At 35.0% G+C, this 21,235-nt stretch overlaps 1 protein-coding gene across 2 annotated transcripts in view; it reads right to left on the bottom strand.

Annotated features, from left to right (window-relative positions):
* kdrl (kinase insert domain receptor like) overlaps nucleotides 1-15,103 on the bottom strand; it is a 56,264-nt gene extending 41,161 nt beyond the window's left edge. For both annotated transcript variants that reach the window (XM_044127338.1, XM_044127339.1), the window contains exons 1-4: nucleotides 14,581-15,103; nucleotides 6,183-6,267; nucleotides 4,207-4,415; nucleotides 344-468 (exon numbers count right to left, since the gene is read on the bottom strand). In XM_044127338.1, the coding sequence (XP_043983273.1) occupies nucleotides 344-468; nucleotides 4,207-4,415; nucleotides 6,183-6,267; nucleotides 14,581-14,644 (483 nt within the window). In that variant the 5' untranslated portion in view covers nucleotides 14,645-15,103. The remainder of the gene's footprint in view (nucleotides 1-343; nucleotides 469-4,206; nucleotides 4,416-6,182; nucleotides 6,268-14,580) is intronic.
* Between the last annotated feature and the right edge of the window lie 6,132 nt (nucleotides 15,104-21,235).

Below are 21,235 nucleotides of genomic sequence, written 5' to 3'. Positions count from 1 at the left end.
ACTAAAATATTTGCAGAATAAACTAGACAAAAAAAAACTTAAATTTAGTGTTTTTGCAGAACAAGAGCCACTTTTTTACCAAATACTTTTATACTCTTGTAAGTTCTTTAAATGGCTTCATTTTCTTTTACTTGAGTAAAAACATGTTGACCACGCATAAAGTGTGGGAACCAGTTTCATTCATGATGGAGACCCTCCACAGATGATAAATACAGACTCCCTGCTGTTAAATTAACAACAGTTCTGTTTTCTCAGATGATGCACTGCGTGATTTTTCAGAGTTTCACATGATCGCTCACAACTATTTAACCTCACAAGCAGAAGAAGTGCGAACGTTTCTTACCGCTGTCAGGCGTACAACAGCATCAGGTGAGGTGGTCCTGCATGGCACGACGAGGGAGGTTTCACGTCCGAAAATGCTCAGGATCAGAGGTGTAGGGTGAGGCTCAACAAACGGCTGTTTAGGGTCTGTGAAAGGAAAAAACCACCAAAGTTAGAATCATATATGAAAATATGTAGCAGAAGAAGCCATTGAAAAACAGACCAAGATTCTTATATATATATAAAAACAATGTTTTCTCTCCAGACTAAACCTTCCAGATGTTTCAGTCCTTTAAATTTATTATGAAATATTAAAAACACAAATTTAATTTGAAACTATGGCAGATAATTACAGAATAAAGAGTAAACATAAAGAGTCCAGACAGACAGACAAACATAAAAACACAAAGAATGAAAAACAAATAAGAATGGAACAAAAGAAAGAAAGAAAGGAAAAGCAAAAGAAAACAGGAAAAAGAAGGAAGGAAGAAAAAAGAAAGAGAAAGAAAGAATTGTAGAACTAAAGGAAGCAGAAAAAGAAACAAAGCAGGAGTAGAAAGAAAGACTGAAGGAAAGGAAGAAAGAGATAAAAAAACAGAGAGAAAGAAAAAAAGAAAGACAAGAAAAGAGAGAAACAGACATAATGAAACAAAGAATAATCTTGCGTTATTAGAAAGCCACTTAAAATTTTATAATTTCTTTTTTTTAAAACATTTGCATTAATTTATGCATCATAAAATCTAAATTAAAAATAGAGGCCTGTCATAATCAATATATTTATCACATTATTGTTGAAAGTGTTAGGAACACTTGATGCTCCTCTAACTTTATCCATTTGTATTTCAGGTTTCTGTCCATCCCTCCTTTAGAAATAAACTCTGTGCAGCCAAACTTCACTCAGACTCAGTTGGGATTGTCTCCAACTTCCCATGACGCTCCAACATTGGCACATATTTTTATTATTGCCCGAGCCTCCCAGCTGGACGGCCTGAGCTGAAAAAGGACAAAGTCCAGGAATTCAACGCAGAGATGAACCGATTAGTTAATTCTGCCCAGATAAGGCTGCAGAGCCCAGGAGGAGCTCTTAGCTTAGCGCCTGCTGGGCAGCCAGGCATCAAACTACAACGGTGGGAACTCAAACAGTCTGCGATCGGTGTGAGGTCAAGCATTATTGGCGTGATGAAGGGACTTTTATCTGAGAAACAAGCGTGTATCCTAATCTAAAAAACAACTGAGGAGCTTTGAAAATAGTTTGCCAGACTAAACACGGGCAGAGTGGAAACCACTTTCCCAGAGCAACAGGAAAGGAAATGAAGAGTATCCAGCTTCATTCGAACGCAAACCATTTCTTGGACTCAAATCTAAGAACTTTGTATTTATATAAACTTCTTAGCTTTGGAGTTTCAGCTCAGGCTCCGTTTGAAGAGCACGGGAACTGCAACCGGTGTGATGCAATGCTTTAGGGAAGACTTTGGAAAACAGTAGCAGGAGCAGGAAATCAGTCAATGACCAGAGCTTCCTGTGCAATCAGGCTCACCCTTTAACCTCCAGGAGAAACCACAGCACAAACTGCTCCCGTTCTCTCTGTTTCTCTAAGGAAACCAGAGGAATAACCGATGGAAGAGGCTGCAGACTACCAGACAAATGGAGGATATGCACAACTCTATATAGCTACAAGTGCTTCTGGTGTGCATTAATATTTAAGCTATTCGGCACCAAAGATTATCAACAACTGCTAAATTTGGGATCTGAATATGTTGAAAAAGGTAAAAAAAATAGTTGCTTTGTTTCACAAGGACTGATAAATATTTGCTTTTAAGAAGAAATGCAAAAGACATTTTGATGCCTAATATTATGGGAACCTTTTGTTTGTAGTTTTGTCTTATTTCGGTTGCACTAAGACATTTAAACTTGAAACTAGATTCAAAATACTTGGTAGAAGTTAGTGTTTTTGAAGTTTTTATCTCTATATTTAGAGCATAGGTGTCCAAACCTTTTAGTCAAAATCAATGAGTCTAAACTAATTAAAAAAGGAAAAAATAAAGCAAATAAAACATTCCGTATGATCATTGTGGATCCAAAACTTAAAAAGGATTTTGTATGTTAGCTGTTTTAATCAACATCAAGTTTAAAGAATGATTTGGTTCAATTAAATACATTTATTCTTGATAAAAGAACAGGATTTGGGTCATTTTCTTTCAAAATGTTTGAAATCTAACAGAGTATTTTTTATCTAGTTTTTAGTGCAAACATCTTAGTGCAGCTGAAATAAAACAAAACTAACTTTTCAACAAGATGTAGAAACTCCTTCATATTCAATAATTACTTAATATTGATTTTTTTATTTTAATTACTTGGTCTATTGGCAGATAATTTCATTTAGATCATGAGGTAATATCTTTTAGGTGAAATTATCTGCCAGTACTTTTCTGAAATATTTTTTTCATCTTTTTTAATGTTTTCTTCTTGAATCTGGGACCATTTTTTAAATAAAAAACAGGTTTGCAGCTTTGACTGACACTCTGACGTTTTGCAGCTCATTTGGAATGACCTTTGACCTCCTGGTTATCTCTCAGGTTGATGTCTAACCCTCTCTGGCTTGTCTGAGTGTTTTGCTGGTCTGGTATTTCTTGGCAGGTTTTCTGAGGAACAATGTTTTCCCTGTTTCTACAAATCCAGATTTAATAGTGTTGTAGGATATATTTTAGATGACTTTTATTTTAGATAAAACCATTTCGTCAAATATATTTCTCCACTTTGTCTCACTTTCTAACATGCTTGGAGAATTATTAGTTTTGTTATGCATCTCAACCCTCTTGCTTTACTGAATAATTTTTGTAGATATAAATCTTACTTTTGAATTACTTTGACGTTGATGACACAGAAGTTGTCCAGGTTGTTTATTTTGGAGTGAATATAATTTTTTAATGAATTTTTTAAAAGTTTTTTTTAACTAAATAGATCAATCTGTGTTCTTTCAGCACTTTTTATGCAATTTCTATTGAAAATACATCGTTGAAAACACCAACCTTTAAAATTAGATGTTTTTATTTCATTTTCTGGAGCTGAAATCCCTTGAAAGTTTTTTTTTTTCTTTTTTTTTTGCCACTCTAGATAAAGATGTTTGTTAGGTACGTTAAATCTACTAATTTGCATATGCATAAATAAAGATAATCTACTTTTTGCACTTCAGAAATACAAAAATCTTACCAAACAAAACTAACTTATAAATAACGTTTCAGCAATATATAGGTGATTGTTTTAAGTCAATAATTTCTTGATTTTGATGAAAAATAATTATTCCACTTATAAAAAGGGTAAAATGTCTATTTATAAATGAAATAATCTCCCAGTGGAACAAGTACTTTTTCAACAGTATAAAGGATTATTTAAAACAAGCTCCCATGTTTTGCTGAAAAGTTATTTTTATGTTAGTTTTGTTTTATTTCAAGTGTAATAAGATGTTTGCACTAGAAACTAGACCAACATACTTGGTGAGAGTTTGTGTTTTTGCAGTGTGATCACTTTTTCTTAAATCTGCACAGAAAAAACTTAACATGCAAAAAATCAATTCTTGACATTTTGGTGGAAAAAAAAAGTCTAAACTGCTTTGATTGTTAAGGTCTTATCTGTATTTGCTTTAATAAAAAAATGCAAAAAACATTTGATGCATAATATTTGTAAAGGGGGAAAGGTGAGTAAAAGATTTTTTTTTTGATTTTTATATCATTTTATAACGTTATTCTCTCATAAAAATATAGCTGGGTGTTGCTCTGAGTGATTAATTTAAGTATCTAGCAGGACCAGTTCTTAAATCAGGTTTTAAAAACATTGGAGGCATGCATTGGGTCAACATTTTGTCAGGAGTGTTTCCTCTTTTCTCACCTTTCACATAGATGTAAACTGAGGTGGAATGCTCTGAGCCAGAGTTGGAGTATTTGCAGGTATACGTCCCCGTGTCGTTGGCCGTTAAGTGTGTAATTGTGAGTCTGCTGCAGTGCGAATGATGCTTGGAGTCACACTTTTCCACATTAACACCCTCCTCCGATTGGATCAATCGATTTGCAGGGATCCATTGTAAGATGCCATGACCTCTGAAAAAAAGAAAGAAAGAGAGAGCGGCGCAGATGATCATATTTACCAACTCTGCATATTTCAGAACTATTTTTAGTTAAAGTGTCACAGCTGGCAAACGGCCTTCAGGACGACAGCGGCTGCTTCCCCCCCTTTGGGGATTTTCTGCCCTGATGTTCATCCTGAGTTTATTTGGAGTTAATCTCGAGTCATCCGATACCTTGAACTTTCACATGGGAACATGTTTCTCTTGAAAGATGTGCTCAGCTAACACATTCTTTCCACGCAGAACCCATTTTAAAACTCTCATTAAAGCGATCCCAGAGGAACATCAAACATGTCAAGTATGCCGTAGCCTTTGCCTGCAGACATTTTGGTTTAACCAACCTTTAGTTCTCATCCAGTGACAGAAAACAACGCAGGCCTCCGAGAAGCTCGCCATAGATCGCCTTGTAGGGAAGCGTCACATTAGATAGCCACTACTGTAGTTTCTCTGCATTCTTTGCAATCCTGCGAAATGATGTAATGCCCCAAATACTTTATAAATGTGAATGTAGCACACTTGGGTCCCAGCAGCGCTAAAGGAAATAGCAAGAGGCCGATAAATTTGGACCACCACCACTGGTTCCTGTCAAACACTCTCCCCGTTTTGCTGTGAATGTTTGTTTTTCCTCTGGTCTGCAGCCTCATTTAAGACATAAAAGCAAGAAAATTGCATTTTTGAACCCTCTATTGGGTCTTGCTATAAAAACAAATCAAAAACTAGATAAATGTCAACTGGATTTCTCTGGTTTTGTATGGCGATAGCATTTAGCCATTAATGGTCACGTCTTCAAAACCAAATCCACAAAAATACCAACAGATGCATAAAAATTGATAAAGTTTCATAATAAATATTCATTTCTTTAATATTTCTTCTATGAAATATTTATTATGTCAAGTTGTTTAAGACCATACACTGCAAAAACATAAAATCTCACCAAGTATTTTTGGCCAAGTTTAGTGTAATTATCTTAATAAAAATACGACAAAACTAACAAGACATTTTCAACAAGACATACGACGTATTTTATCCATCCATCCATCCATTTTCTGTTCACCCTTGTCCCTAATGGGGTCAGGAGGGTTGCTGGTTCCTCTCCAGCTACGTTCCAGGCGAGAGGCGGGGTCACCCTGGACAGGTCGCCAGTCTGTCGCAGGGCAACACAGAGACATACAGGACACACAACCATTCACACACACACTCACACCTAGGGAGAATTTAGAGAAACCAATTAACCTGACAGTCATGTTTTTGGACTGTGGGAGGAAGCCGGAGAACCCGGAGAGAACCCACCATGCACAGGGAGAACATGCAAACTCCATGCAGAAAGACCCCGGGCCGGGAATCGAACCCAGGACCTTCTTGCTGCAAGGCAACAGCTCTACCAACTGCACCACTGTGACGTATTTTAGTATTTTAAAAATACTAGGATTTTAACATATTTCTCATGTTACAAGTGAAATAATCTGGTAGTGGAAAAAGTACTTTTTCATCAATAATGAGGAATTATTGATTTAAAACAAGCTCATACGTTGCTGAAAAGTTACGTTTAAGTTAGTTTCTTCTTATTTCAAGTGTACTAAGATATTTGCACTAGAAACTAGACCAATAGTAAGTGGTAAATTTTTGTGTTTTTGCAGCGTAAATCCGGTTAATTATTATTTATGTTATGAATATTGTTAAGAACTCTTGCATCTTTGGGGAAGTGTAAACTTCACCATCACTGGTGTGTTGCACTGCATACCTGCAAGTGAGGTTCAACGAGTTTCCCTTATGAAGAACCAGTGGATTATCAGAGGGGCGGATTTTAGGTTCCCTGTCCGCTTGTCCTGCAAAGACACATAAACACACACAGCTCAGCATTTACAGTCCCTCGGTAATGATGTGTCTCAGTCACTATTTCTCGCTAGGAATGCAAAACACCGGTGGAAATTCCCATGATTCACCGCATTGCTATGCTTTGGGTTTCTTTCTTTCTGTGCCGTTCTGCCCCTGCCTCTGCAAAGTGACGGCCCGCTGCGTGTTTCCGGCACAGGAGGGCAGGTTGTTGAATCGGATGGAGGTCCGGAGCGAGCAGCTGCTTGGACAGTCAGAAAGCTGCTGCATGAGTCAACCAGATTCTTTTTTTTATTTGGACTTTGTGTTCTGAATGTTTGATTCTCTCTTCCTCGTCTTCCATTCGCTGTTTGTCCTGTAGGTGAAATATGTTTCAAATCACCTCCACAAAAAGCTCAAAATATTTCAGAAGCACGTTGTTACTGCTCTGTATGTTATTTTATACTGGTCAGGTAATATTAAAAATGTAAATTGAAAAAATTTATATTTTTCCAATTTATAAATCTTGAAAAATTTATATATTTTAAAAATATATTTTTATGAAATTTTAATACATTTTGATAGTTTTTTCCAATTTAAAAATGGAGAAAAAAATTATAATTTTTAAATTCTGTATATATTAAATAAATTCAGGTAATTTTTATTTTATTTTATTTTTAAAAAATTTTTGAATACAATTTCCCACATTTCTAAATTAGAAAAATGTATCAAATTTTTTTTTAAATAAATTTAAAATTTTACAAATTCTGGAAAGAATTATACATTTTGAAAATTTTGTAAATTCAAAAATTGTATAAATTTTTCAAATCTTGCCCATTTTTCCCCAAAAATGTCAGTTGGTTTATAATCAATAATATACATAAAGATATTGTTATACGTTGTAATTATATTATCCTCCACAATTGCTCAAGAAAAGAAGAAAAAAATTGGGGTTTTTAATGAATTTGATTGTATTTTTAGCAAAGTTTTTACCCACAAATGTAAATTCAATAGAAGAAATCCTGTTTCGTGAGTTTGAACGTATTTAACTATTTTCAGTGTATTATCTAACGTCAACTGATGGTCACCATGCTATAATAACCGCTGGCTGTTGTTGCTACTTCTATATGGTCTAATGTTCTTTGTATACTTGTTGCACCTCGTTCTTTGGTAATAATAATAATAATAATAAAATCTCTCTTTGCAGAGTCTGTTGAGAGGTCTCTCTAACAGAGGAAGCGCTGTGTGATTCCCCCTGATGTTCAGGAGCGACCACAGAGCCTGATGTGGTTTCCTTCTTTTCAGAAAATCCCTGAACAGACTGACACGCAGCCCAGAATACAAACTTTATCAACTCTATCCTTCAAATGTGACCGTCTTTGGGGAGGGCTAAACAATGAAGTCACATAAACCCAAGCTGATGGACATGCATGTGTGAGCACATATGCACCTGGAAACCCTGACAAGCACAAAGCGTTTAGGAATACACACACTCTGCACGCTGGCCAAGTATTTTCCTATTATTTGGAACAGCTGTTGTGCTAAGAATGAGCCAGCGTTGGCACTGGTACTTAATATCCACTTCCTAACCAAATACTACAACATCATTGTTTTATTGTTTAAGGCTGAGCAGACTGGGAGGGCTTTTTCTCTCACTCGCTGTCATGTTGCTTCACCACATAATTTTAACTACATCAGAGATTTTCTGCTCTTAGTGTCTCCATACCGACCCATTGAACCATTTCCCATTTTGTGACCCCAAACGGTTTATTGGGATTTTACTTGATAGAAACTACAAGGTGTTGTGAAGTGGAGGAAATGTTGTACTTGGTTTTCTTTGGTTCTTTAGTAAGAGAGATAAAAGTGAAAGATGGAAATGTATGTATTCAGCCTCCCCGAGTCAACGCTTTGGAGAAATACTTTTGTTACAGTTACACAGTGGAGAAAATACTCCTCTGACCGCAGCATGATACTGCCATTACCATGTTTCTTATTACAAATATTGGTCCAATCTGATCAGAGCTGTGGTAAAACTGATTTCTTAGCACTTAAATTCAACGGCGGCGTTCCTCTTACCTCTTTTGCATAATGACAAGAGTTGTGTAGTAACTAGTTATATTTACTCAATTACATTTATTTGAGTAACTTTTTTGAAAAAAATTTACTTTTAGGAGTATTTTTGTACTTTTTACTTTTACTTGAGTAATTTTATTTTGAAGTATTTCTACTCTTACTTGAGTAAAATTTCTGGATTCTGTTCACAATAATTGAAAAACAAACATGTTTTAACCAAAAATTCACCAGACATAGAGACACAGCTGCACTTCTTGTTAAAGTTTCATAACTTTTATTTTGACAGAAACTGATTTGGAAAAAATTATTTTGCCTGATTTTTTGTTTTTTGTTGCTTATATTAATTATTGTCATTTATGGCCTTAAAATACTAAAATTTCCACTTCATTTTATATTTTGTTCTGTTTGATGATGTAATTTTTAAATAATAAAGGATTAATTTGATCAGTTACTCAGTATTTGAATAAACTTTTTATCAAATACTATTTTACTCATAAAGTAATTTTCTGGTCGGCTATTTTTTACTTTTACTTGAGTAAAATTATGTTTTAGTATCTCTACTCTTACCTAAGTATAATTTTGGGTGCTCTGCCTCCTCTGTCTGCGACTAATTGTTCACAACACAGAAACAATCACAAAATCCTGGAGGGACTGAAAAATTTTTCAATATTATTTAATTTTAAGAAATATTTACTGCATTAAAGCATCTATTTATTGATATTTTTACAGTTTAAGGGATTTTATCGATACATTCTGGGCCACCGGCCCTTTAAGAACTTTCAGATCTTGATATGGACCAAAATGAAAATGAGTTTGACGCTGCTGTTATGAACTTAAATAAACAAGACTGAGTTATATTTTGAAAATCAAAACCCGCCATTGGAAAAACGATGTGAAAATTGGGCATCCCGTCCTCTTAAACTGAGATAATTTCTGCCCCTTTTGCTCAGTAATGAAATACAGATGGATGAAACAGCAGGGCTCACAGGCATGAAAATAAAGACAAGAGAGCAAAAAAAAGAAATCTCATCGTTGTCTTTCCCACAATTCCCACCTGCCGCTGTCCAGCTCTGACCCTGCAAAGCATCCAGACACTCCTAAGCCCTTGTACCAGCTGTGTGAGGCATTCCTGCTGGATATTTTCTGAAGAATCCCAGAATTTGTGCTTATTTTGATGGTTCAAAGGCCCTGGAGCTGTTTCCTATTAGCATCTATTAAAGGGAAAGAACAGGCTTAAGGAGGAAGAGGACGGGTTATTTTCAGCTCAAGCCTCTAAGAATATACCAGCTGAATAATATTAGATGTGGAAAAATGTGTGGTAATTGTAGTGGAAACCAAATCAACACAATGTAAAATGATTTATAACCTTTGTCTGCGATTAAGCTAGAGAAAATGTTTCCTCTTTTAGGTCAGATATGATTGCTTTAATGGTTTTTGCCTGAAAAATTAGAGGGATTTTTCTTTAACTTTCTTGAAATTCAAAAATTTACGTACGTTCTCTTCAGTGAAGTTTCTGGATAAACAAGGTTCATCTTATTACAAAAACTTTATTATAAAAAGACGAACATATTGTGTAGTAAATAGCATTTTCCTTTGTTAGAAAATACGGTTGGTAATACTTTTATCCTGAATACAAATACAACCATGGATCACTTTGCAAAAACGTCAGCGTAACAATTCAAATGTTTTCTTTTTTAACAAAACGTTTAACAAATTTCATGTAGAAATTGAAAAATAATGATTTAAAAGTTACGGAAAACAAAAGAAAATGTGTTTGTAAAGGCAAAGTGTTACATAAACAGAAGTCAGGCGACAGGAAAGACCTCTGGTAGCGAGTCATCCATTTTGAACCGTGCGTGATCGCCTGCAGCAGCTGTTGCATAATAAAAACCAGTATTACTGTAAGAGGTGACTGTAGAGTCATTGAATCAAACAGGAAAACCCAAGACTCTGCCCTTCGAGTGCGGGAAATAATATACGGAATTCCCTTTTCTTCTGCAGAAAATACATCACATCTTCCTGGTTTCCTGTCCTGTTACGACAAATTATGACAAAGCCGGCAGAGAAAAAGGGAATTTATCTTTTATTAGTGGTTTTTTTTTTGGCAATGCTAGTCAACGATATTGTTCTCTTGTTTAACCTTCATGGCAATAAACGATATTGAAATAGGAATGTCATAAAATTCATATCACAATATACAGCTCTGGAAAAAATTAAGAGACCACTTAAAATTATAAATTTCTCTGGTTTTACTCTTTATGGGTATGAGTCTGAGTAAAATGAACATCGTTCTTTTATTCTATGAACTACTGACAACACGTCTCTGAAATTCCAAGCAATACTTGTATTAGTATTAGTACTAATATAGAACTAGTATTTATTTGCAGAACAAATAAATACTAGTTTATTTATTTAACTGGGAAAAAGTTAAATAACAAAAACGACGCAGTGCTTTCAGACCTCAAATAATGCAAAGAAAACAAGTTTATATTTATTTAGCAACAACAATACTAATGTTTTAATTCAGGAAGAGTTCAGAAATCAATATTTGGATGTTTTCAATGGGGTTCAGTGCAGTGGGCTCTTCATTTTTTCCAGATCTGGATATTGTGATATAATTTATATAAAATTTATATATCCCACTGTCTGACTGTGACATCTGCCGCGCTCCATCTGAGCATTGCGCTAATACCACGGGAGGTTAAACCTGAGCTAGGTTCAGATAATTTATATTTTCTTTCTTTATCTGCCTTTTTAACAAGCTCTTCCTTTCGCTGCTTCCTGCTTCTTCTGTTTTGTTGCCAACCGGTTACGTCATCAACAAGCTTTACCGTGGTTACAGATCTCTATCATAGGCCACATTTCTATCACTTCTACAGTATATATCACACATTCCCAATTGAGAAGGAGAAAAATTTGATTTAAATGCTACAAAAGTGGATTTATATTTCCTAAAATCCCAGCCCTATCTCCACTACAGCCACCTGCCATAATAAGAAACATTTGTCCTGCAGTTCTCTTTCACAAGCAGACTTCTTAACCTCTTCTCCTTTTCTGCCAACTGCAAGGTTATGACAACAGTTACTGCAAGCATCTTTTTTATTAGTCATTTATTAGCCTGCGGAGATTTGGGGGCAAAATGCCTCTGACTCCTCTAAGAAAAGCAAAAGAACTGAACATCTGGACAAGATGGGTGGCCAATCTAAGTTATATAAAGCTGAGATGAGCCAAGAACCAGGAGTCTCCTGCATGGGAGTCCAGATAAGTAAACCTAAAGAATTCCTGCTCCATAACGTGTGATTAGGGCAGGTAGTTAGACAGAAGCACCATGAAATTAAAATTCCCTGCAGGACTTAAGGAAAATATATCACTGCATGCATCCAGATGGACCAGATGTTCTAATAGTCAAATAAGAATAGAGACATATAGAGTAATTTGTAAAGAAGGACGTCTTGGGGGGGAGTGATTTTTCTTCTTCTTGTTTGACAATCTATGTCGTTTTTTTGTTTTGTTTTTTTGCCGATGCGTCAGTCTGTGCAGTGAGATGCATCGCCAGCGAGCAAAGAGCCCCTGCTGAGCTTGGCCGACCTCTCGTCCCTCCTATTTTACAGTCTGCTTTACGTGTATGAAGGAAATGCAATAAATGAGAGAGCAATGTAAGACTCCACATTTATATATAAAAAAATATGATTCTCAAAGCTTATTTATGAAATTAGAAGAATTTTTCCTCTTGCAGGAAGAAGAGTTTAACTGCTGAAAGATTCAACCTGAAGCAACTTCAAAGTTAAGTATTAACAAATTAGCTAACTTTGTTCTTTAGGCTCCATAATTGACTGAAAAGTGTTTTTATGCCAACATGAGTCATTGAATTGAAAGTAGCCCTCTGAACGTGTTCAATTCACAGTTATCTAACAGATTCTACTTCATTCCAGTTCAAATGTGAATCTTTCAAAAGCAGATCTTCAACTGTTGCTGCAGGGAACTATGGTGTTCACCAGGGCTCTGCTTTAGTTTCAGTTTAATTTGATTTACAGGTGCCTAATCTGAGCTTCATTTTCACAATATTAGCAGTAAAGTTTATATTTGCATGAATTGTTACGCTGAAGACACTCAGTTATACCTCACGTAATTTACTTTAAAACAGATCAGTAACTAATGCTACATTTTCAAACTTATTCTGAGAAAATAATAAGATCAATTCTAATTTATAGAGCATAAGCAACACATTCTCATCTCTTGTTACAGATTTAGGTTCGATTCAGCTTTTCTTACCATATTATATTTGTATCAGTTGTTACGCTGATGACACTCAGTTGTACCTCAGTGATTCCACACAAAACTCATCAGCAACTAATGCTACATTTTCAGACTTATTCTGGAAAAATTATTTGCTAGATCAATTTTAATTTATATAAATTAAGCAACACATTCTCATCTCTTGTTACAATGAGTTATGGTGTCCCTCAGGATTTTGGTCCTATTTTATTTTCCTTTTACAAACTACCTTTGGGAACATATTTAATTAACATAACATTTTCTTCCATTGTTACCGTGAAAACACCCAGTTGTACCTATAATTTATTCAACATCTGTGAGTTATGAAGCTACAGGCTTGTCTTGGGGATGCAGAGTTGAATGACTTATAATTTTCTCTTTTCAAACCCAGATCACTAAATAAAAATTAAAATTTTAATGCAAACATTCTTATTTTACCTGTCTTACCTTGAGCTACATTTGTTTTGGGAATCACAAAACGTTCAAATTTTTATGGAAGAAAATATTTAACAACACATTTGATTGGAATAAACGTACTTAAATTTAATCAATCTTATACTACATTTATCTGCCTAATGTTGCCAAGTAAAGGTATTTATCTGGTTTAAATATATGTTAAACATAATTTCCAGCTTTTATGAACTGTGTTTTTTTAATTTATTGTTATTATATTTAATTTTTGTGTATTTCTTTGGATTTCATCCATGTTTTAAAACTTCTAAATAAGATTTCACTCCTACAACTTTTAGGTTTTTGTTGTACTATTTGTTTTGTTGAGATTTGTCGAGTTTCTTTGTTAAAAGTCATTTTTAAATCCTTTTTGCCTTTTATTTATGTGGTCATTGCTTCTCTGCATAACTCAGAAAATGGTAAAAAAGCATTCTGAACCTTTTATTTTGTTGAGTTAAGAGTAACTCGTCACAATTTTATGTCCTTCAGCAAACCTGTTCCACACATCAGCAGATTGTCCCTTATAAAATGACTAATGACTCTACCAGTCGGCTGCTCCTCAAAGACACAATGCCCCCTGCTTCCTTTCTGCCATTGTCTTGTGCATCAGGTTTGAGATATTTAAAAATCATCTCAAGAAGCTACGGGAAGACATTTTTTGTGCTCAGGTAGCGTGTCACATTTCCGTGACCTTTACTAGCCAGAACAATTCCAAGCCGCCTCTTGTCGCTGCATCCGTTTCCTGCGTGCGTCTTTCCCACGCTTTGTGCGTGGACAGTGAAGGAAATCTACTTAAAAACACAGCTAACAAAAGCTTCATATGCTCAAAGTGTGTGTGAGTGGGAGGGAGGCGAAGGGTAAGAATGGGAACAGTGTTTCCTTTGTTTGGGTGGGTTGTTTATTTGGAAGCCTTAGTGTGTATCGACCTGACACAAGGTGGAGGAACATCCATGTTTTCTGCTCCGTGTCATTTGCGGGAGCTGCTCTCAAACAATGAAGCTCATTTCACAAACAGAAAAAAAGAGAGAGGAAAACTTGCAATGTTGTCTTCCTCACTCAGAGATAACAATTCCTGGAATAAACTGTCTTTCCTCAAAAGTGAAACAAAGAGCAAAGTCTTGAGAAAATCTAGGAAAAACAGATTTGTCCATGAAATCACTCTTAAGTTTCCAGAAAGAAATCTCCTAATTTACCTGCCAGGTTCAATTGATTTTTACGACTCAACTTTTTAAGGAACTTCACAGGGACAATACTGCCTCTAGCGGATGATGCCAGAACTTCAACATCCAAACACAAAGTCCTAAAATGTGGGTGCAAGCTGTTTTCTGTACTCATATTTTTAAAAAATAACCCATAAAAGTTGGACCCCATTTATAGCAGTATAAAACGATTCATATTCAGCGCTTTCTTAAAGAGTTGAGTCAAACAGAAAAACAAACAGAAGTGATGCAATCATTCACTGAAATGAATCAAACTGCCCAATATTCACGCTACATTTTTTTTCTCCACAGTTGTATTCAATATCTTACCAGCTGTGAGTGATGAGCAGCAGAAGATGACGGCGAGCAGTTTGAAGCAGCTGGAGGAAATCATCCTTCCACCATCAAAAAAATAAACAAAACTTGCGTTTAAAATATTAAGTCCCTCTCGGAGATTCTTTAGATCCAGATATTTACCAAAGGTCCCCCCCTTTGGAGCGCTATCTGTCGTTTCAAACGCGTCTTTTAAATCTGCAGAGCCTCTTTCAGGTGAACAAGCTCAAAGCTGCGGCGGTTCTGACGTATCCCATGTCCATCCAGGTTTCGCGGGGGAGCTCTCCTGCGCAGCAGCTGGGAAGCCCAACTCCAGAACCCGCGGTGAGGAGACGGATGGACCGCTGTGACAGCAGGGCAGGTGCACCAAAAAGAGTGAGAGGAAAACTAACATATAATGGTAAATAAAAGTTTACACAGCTCCCTTTTAGAGCTTCTTTATGCGCGTAATAAACCAGAAGAAGAATCAATCTGCGACCGGCTTTCATGCGCGCCTTGGATCACTTCTCCTCCCTTTCAGTCTCTGAACTGCACTTATCCATGCGTGACATCAGTTTTGTGGAGACACAGAGGAAGGACGCAACGTCACAGTCTAAAAAAAATTGGACTGAACAAATCGTACAACGTGCTAATATACCATAAAAGATAAGTTGGTTTTTTTCCCAAGTGCATTTGTTTTCAGCCTAATTTACTATGTCACCCTCACATAAAACCCAACCTTTGACCTAAAGAAGTTTACTGAGATCTCTTATTTTTGACCAATACAGAAGCAACATTGTACAAAGATCACAAAGTGGCAGAGGAGAGTAGAGTACCCAAACATTGTACTCATATAAGAGTAGCACTACTTCATATTTTTGCAAAAAATAAAAGTGAAAAGTAAAAAAGTATTTGGGGAAAAGGCTTCAACTAATGAATAATTGATCAAAAATATTAAATTATGCAAAAATTTTGTTATTTTTAAAGGCAATATAAATTAATAACAAAATTGCGAAAGTAAACAATTCAGACAAAAGGGAACATTTTCACACATCAATTTCATTCAATGTAAAGTTGATTAAACTAACAACAACTGTGTCTATCTGGTAAATATTTGGTCAAAACAAGCTTTTTAATCAGTCAGTGAAGTTACGCTTGGAAGAGAATCCAGACTCAAGTAAGAATAGCGATGCTTCATACTACATTTCTCCAGCAATAGTAAGAAGAACAGCACAATAAAAATACTCCTAAAAGTACATTTATTCCAAAATGTTACTGAAGTAAATGTAATCTCTACCCAACTCTGCAAAGCAGTGATTTTTATCAATAATTAACATTAAAACTTTAACTGACCGGGATTTGAAATTCATTCATGGATACAAAGTTTGCTTCTACAACTGAAATTGAAGATTTTTCAGGTGTTTAAAGCTCAAAAAATTAAATGTTTTAGTAAATCAAGTCGACCTGTGAGTAATGTAGCCTCAGTATTAAGAAGGCTGTTCAGTGAAGGTGGTGGCAGCATCATGCTTTGAAGAGAACATTAGTAAATATACATAAATAACCTTAAACATACACCCAGAATTTCCATTTGAGGGTTTAGTTCAAAGCATCAAATGTTAGAATGGCCCAGTCAAAGTCCAGACCTGGATAGAATTGTGTATCTTTAGTATAATAATAAAAAATTATGTTGAGTTTGAGCTTTTTGGAAAAGAAAAATGGACTGATTTTAGCTTTCTGTGCAAAGTTGATAGAAACACGTCCCAAAGGACTTGCAGCTGAACATATGTCAAAGTCAGAGATGATTGAAAATAACTGCATGTCATTTTTTGTCCTTTTTTAATCTCAACAAGTGCACAATGTTATGTTTTAAATAAAATTCAAAGAAAATGAAACAGAAATGTGCAGCAAGCACAGATGCACATACATTTTCTATTTTAAAAAGTTTTAAAGAACTTGTATCTTTTCCTTTAACATCACAGTTGTTGTGTGCAACTTAGAAACATTGAAAGTTTAGCTTTTCAACATGAAGAAAATTATAAAATTCAAGAGATATTCATATTTTTGCTGGGTTCTGTAAATATGCTCCAATTTAATCCAAATTAAAACACAATCCAGAACAACAATCTGCACTAGATTTAATTTTTACTTCAGTATTTATTTCATTGAACCACACCAGCACAGCCTCAGTTTGAGTTGATGATTATTTCATGCATTTATGTTTTGCTGTATGGAAAATGTTCTAAATGTTCTAAAAAGAAAAAGAGAACCTTTATTAACTCAAAACATTTAATGATTTTAGCCTGTTGTCCAAATGTTTTTGTTCATTTTAGTTGAACTGGTTACTAATTGTTTTCTGCAACAAAGGTTAAATTTATCAGAAAACATGATTAATAACTTTTTAGGAGAACCTGGAAAAGAGTAAAATGAAATGGTTTGTTGTAAATACATGCATTTCTAAAAACATATTTTAATTGTGCAGCAGATCAAGACAGAACTTTGATCATTTTCTAAGTTGACCTCTGACCTGTGTTAAACAATCAGCCCCCTGTGAGGCTGAGGTTAAAGGTATCATAATGATTTTGTCACAAAAGGAGAAAAAAACACAATAAAAACCAAACAGCTCCTGTGATTCTGATTCAATCAATCGGCTCAAGCTGTCAGAATAAACATTGGCTGGATTTATTTCTAACTTTGGCAACAGGATACGCTGCTTTTTATATCAAAGTAAATAATCGTCCTTTGTCCAGCAGGACCCTGCAGTGTGTGGATGTGCTGCAGACTGTTTTCTTTTATCACCACAACAATCACTGCAGGTCAGAGTTGGCGACACTTGAAATAAGAACATCCTTCCCTCGTATTTTCCGTCCACATCTGGACTCAGCTGCTTTTTGGGGGAGTGGATGGCGAAACAGCGGACAAGTGCCTCTGCTCCTCTCTTCTATTGCTTTACAAGGACAAAAATGTAAAATGTGACAAGAGAGCATGGGAAACCATTCACTGAATCTCAGCTATGAATCTTATTTTCTTTCTTTTGGGAACATGCAGTCACAACTTAAGTATTTAGATATCTGCACTTCAGTGTTTACAGAACAGATTAATTATCCTTTGACTCATAAAATCTTCTTGAGAAAATCTTGGTAGTTTGGAAAAAGAGTATATAAAGCTGAATAATCTCTGCATGGTTTATTTAAAGAGAAACAGAAACTAAAGAAGCTACAGTCTGTAGTTGTGGTTATGCAAGAACTGAATAACATTAGATTCACATTTTAACACATAGATGCAACTATAACTGCGAAATTGACTTAAAATTTCATTAAACCATCAAATCTGTACTTAAACTAATTTTCTTACTCATTTTAGGAACTGAGAAACATTCTAAAAATATTCACAAGCAGCACTTTAACCGAGTTTTAATCGTATTGTTTTTGCACAAATAGAAGGATTCAAATAGTTGTTGGTATGAATATATAACCACGTGAGCAACGGCATCAGATCTTTGTCTTGTTCCTGGAAACATTTGTGATGGAGTTTCTTCAGCATTGGGTGAAAATATGTTCTTTCAATAGCAGTACGTCACTAAAATAAGTGAAACTTACTTATGCAAAGCCTCCAAACCTGTCAGAAACATCTGAGTCAGGGCCTGTACAAGCCTTTTTGTGGCCCTAAGCAGTCTTTTTGAATGTTATTGGGGGTCCATACGTACATGTTAACACCAGACGATTTATTATTGCTACTCTATATGTGTAACACACCTACAATCAGCATCATTTGTAATTAGCATGCATTATACCAGTGATATTATGAGTATTGATTTTAACCTTACAGGAGTAACAAAGAAAAAAAAAGAAAAAAAAAAAAGATTTTGAAATCCACAGAGGTTTTCAAGTGTGCAATTTTATTGTAACTATTTGAAAGTAACATCAGCTGATAAACACTAAATTTAATAGCTTATATTTTCCCAACACTGGCAGCAGCCACCAGCAGAAAGATGTTAATCATTATTATTTATTTTAAAAAGTACACAATTTGTTTTTCATGTGTAGTAGCATTTAGAATGCAATATTCAATGCTATTTAAAATATATCTATATTTGTCTACCTTGCTACTTTGGTGCTCTTGGGGGCCCCCTAGTGGTGTGGGGGCCCTCAGTAACTGCTTAGCTTGCAATGCCTTGGGCTGGCCCTGGTCTGAATTGTTTTGTTTTCCCTTTTGTTTAAAGCACAGGTGTCAAACTCCAGTCCTGGAGGGCCACTGCCCTGCAACTTTTAGATGTGCCTCTGCTGCACCACACCTGAATAGAATAATTAGGTCATTAAGGCTCTGGAGAACTGATCTACACTAGGAGGAGGTAATTAAGCCATTTCATTCCAGCGGTTTGCACCTGTGGCACAACTAAAACCTGCAGGACAGAGGCCCTTGAGGACTGGAGTTTTTGTCTGTCTGATGACATCACTGATGAACAGAGGTGGGTAGTAAGTACTTACACTTACCCAATTACATTTACTTAAGTGAAATAATATTTTTAGTAATATTTTTACTCCACTTTTACTTGAGTGATATGAATAGAAAGTATCACTACCTTTACTTCAGTAAATTTCTGGATACTCGACCCACTTTAAGTAACTCCACTGTAGGAAGAAAAATAAATGCATGAGATGCACACACACACACACACGCACACACACGCACGCACACACACACGCACACACACACACCCACACCCACACACACCTAGAATTTAAGTCAAAGTGAGACTTCTTCTTTATACACAATCTTTTTTTATTTTACTGCTACTTCACTGGACATAACTTCACCTTATTTTCATTATTGGCTGTATTAGTATCATAGGTTTGTTTGGTAATTTCATTGGGAAAAGTATTTCTTCTGGCTGAATCTGTTATTTTGTAATCATTTCATTTAATTATTTTAATTTCTTCACTTAAGTCTTTAAAATTCCATAATTTGTAGATAACTTTAAATTTTTTCTGTCTGATTGCAGCATTTTAAATATTAAACTAGATGATTTGATCTGTTTCTTAAGTACTTAGCCTTGTAATTAAATACTTTTTTTACTCTTTACTTTTACTTCTGAATTAGTGCAACTCTTCCCTGATACTCTACCCACCTCTGCTTTTAAAGATTAAATCAGGTATAGAGATCAAACAACCTTTTTATAAAATAAAGGCTACATTGTTTGAATGGCTACTTTTTACTTTTACTTGAGTAAGAATATACTGATGTAGTGTTACTCTTAATTTTTGTCCACTCTGGTTTTGTTTTCTGATTATACAAATATAATTTATTCAGGAGAGAAACTGAATCAGTATACGAACACATTATACTGAATATTTGTTAAAGATGGTTAAGTGTAATTAAATTGTCAAGTAATCTAAATAAAAACTAATGTAGAAATTCTAGAATAGGCTACATTAAAAGACTACAAACAAGCTGGAAAATAATATTTTCAAGTAAAAATAGAACAAAAATGAAAACAGTAGGTAGATTGTTTAAGCAGAAATAGAGCAGCCAATGAAAGAGTTGAGCTTCATGCTGTTTCTGTGTGTTGTTTTATAATTAGGCGTCTCGTAAAAGAGAACGAAGGAGCAACAGATGAGTCTCCTTGTGAACAATTGGTGGAAGTTGCTTGCTGAGAGGGTGGATTTGAAGTAATTTATTTTAAATGGTTCTGTGCAAAGCTCGCAATAGGGGACTGACTGGTTCTACACACACAGCATGGATTCTTCCTTTTAGTCCAGATGAACCTGTAGAAATGTTTTTCTCCAGTGGATGGCCCAGTTAAAGCCCTGTAACCAGAACCTCAGCCTTCCAAACAGTTTTATGTCTGGCAGAAGGAGTAAAATGTACAGCCTGCTATATGAGAGGAACTACTTCTCAAATGATGATAGAGTTATAAATTATTTATATTTCACATGAGGGTCAAAGGCAGAAAGCTGCCTGAGTCGAAAACTAAAGATTTGTCAAACTTAGTCAAACATTAGATCCAGAATTGGATAAAAAACAGTTACATTTACTCCAATACCTTTTTTTGATTAAATGTACTTTTAGGAGTATTTTTACTACACTGTACTTTTACTTGTGTAATTTTATTATGACGTATCACTACTATTACTTCAGGAAAATTTCTGGATTTTTTACCCACTGAATGAAGAACAAACATGTTCTAACCAAACATTCACCAGACACACACCTGCAGTTTTTGTTGAAGTTTCAGAAGTTTTGAAAGAAACTGATTTTGAAAAAAATTTTATTTTGCCTGATTTTTTTTTTGTTTTGTTGTTACTCATATGAATTATTATAATTTTGGTCTTTAACACACCAAAATTTCCTCTTGACTTTATATTTTTGTCCGTCTGATGGCGCAATTTCTAAATACTAAATGATTGAAAATTTGATCACTTACTCTACTTAAGTAGACTTTTTTCACTCTTTATGGAGTAATTTCTTGGGCAGCTAAAAATATGTTGAAATATTAATATCTTACAATGTTTGAGTACTCTATTCATTAAATCTGACATGTTGGATGTTTCAGGAGGATTCACTGTAAAAGTAATTTACTGGTACCGAAAATATTTACAATTATTCCATCAAAAGCATAACATAACAAAAACTCATAAATATTTAAACTGGATTAAATCCTTTCTTTGAAAGATAA

The sequence above is a fragment of the Gambusia affinis genome, linkage group LG09, assembly GCF_019740435.1.
Source record: "Gambusia affinis linkage group LG09, SWU_Gaff_1.0, whole genome shotgun sequence".
In the NCBI taxonomy this organism is placed as follows: Eukaryota; Metazoa; Chordata; class Actinopteri; order Cyprinodontiformes; family Poeciliidae; genus Gambusia; species Gambusia affinis.
This window is presented reverse-complemented; position numbering and strand designations above follow the sequence as displayed.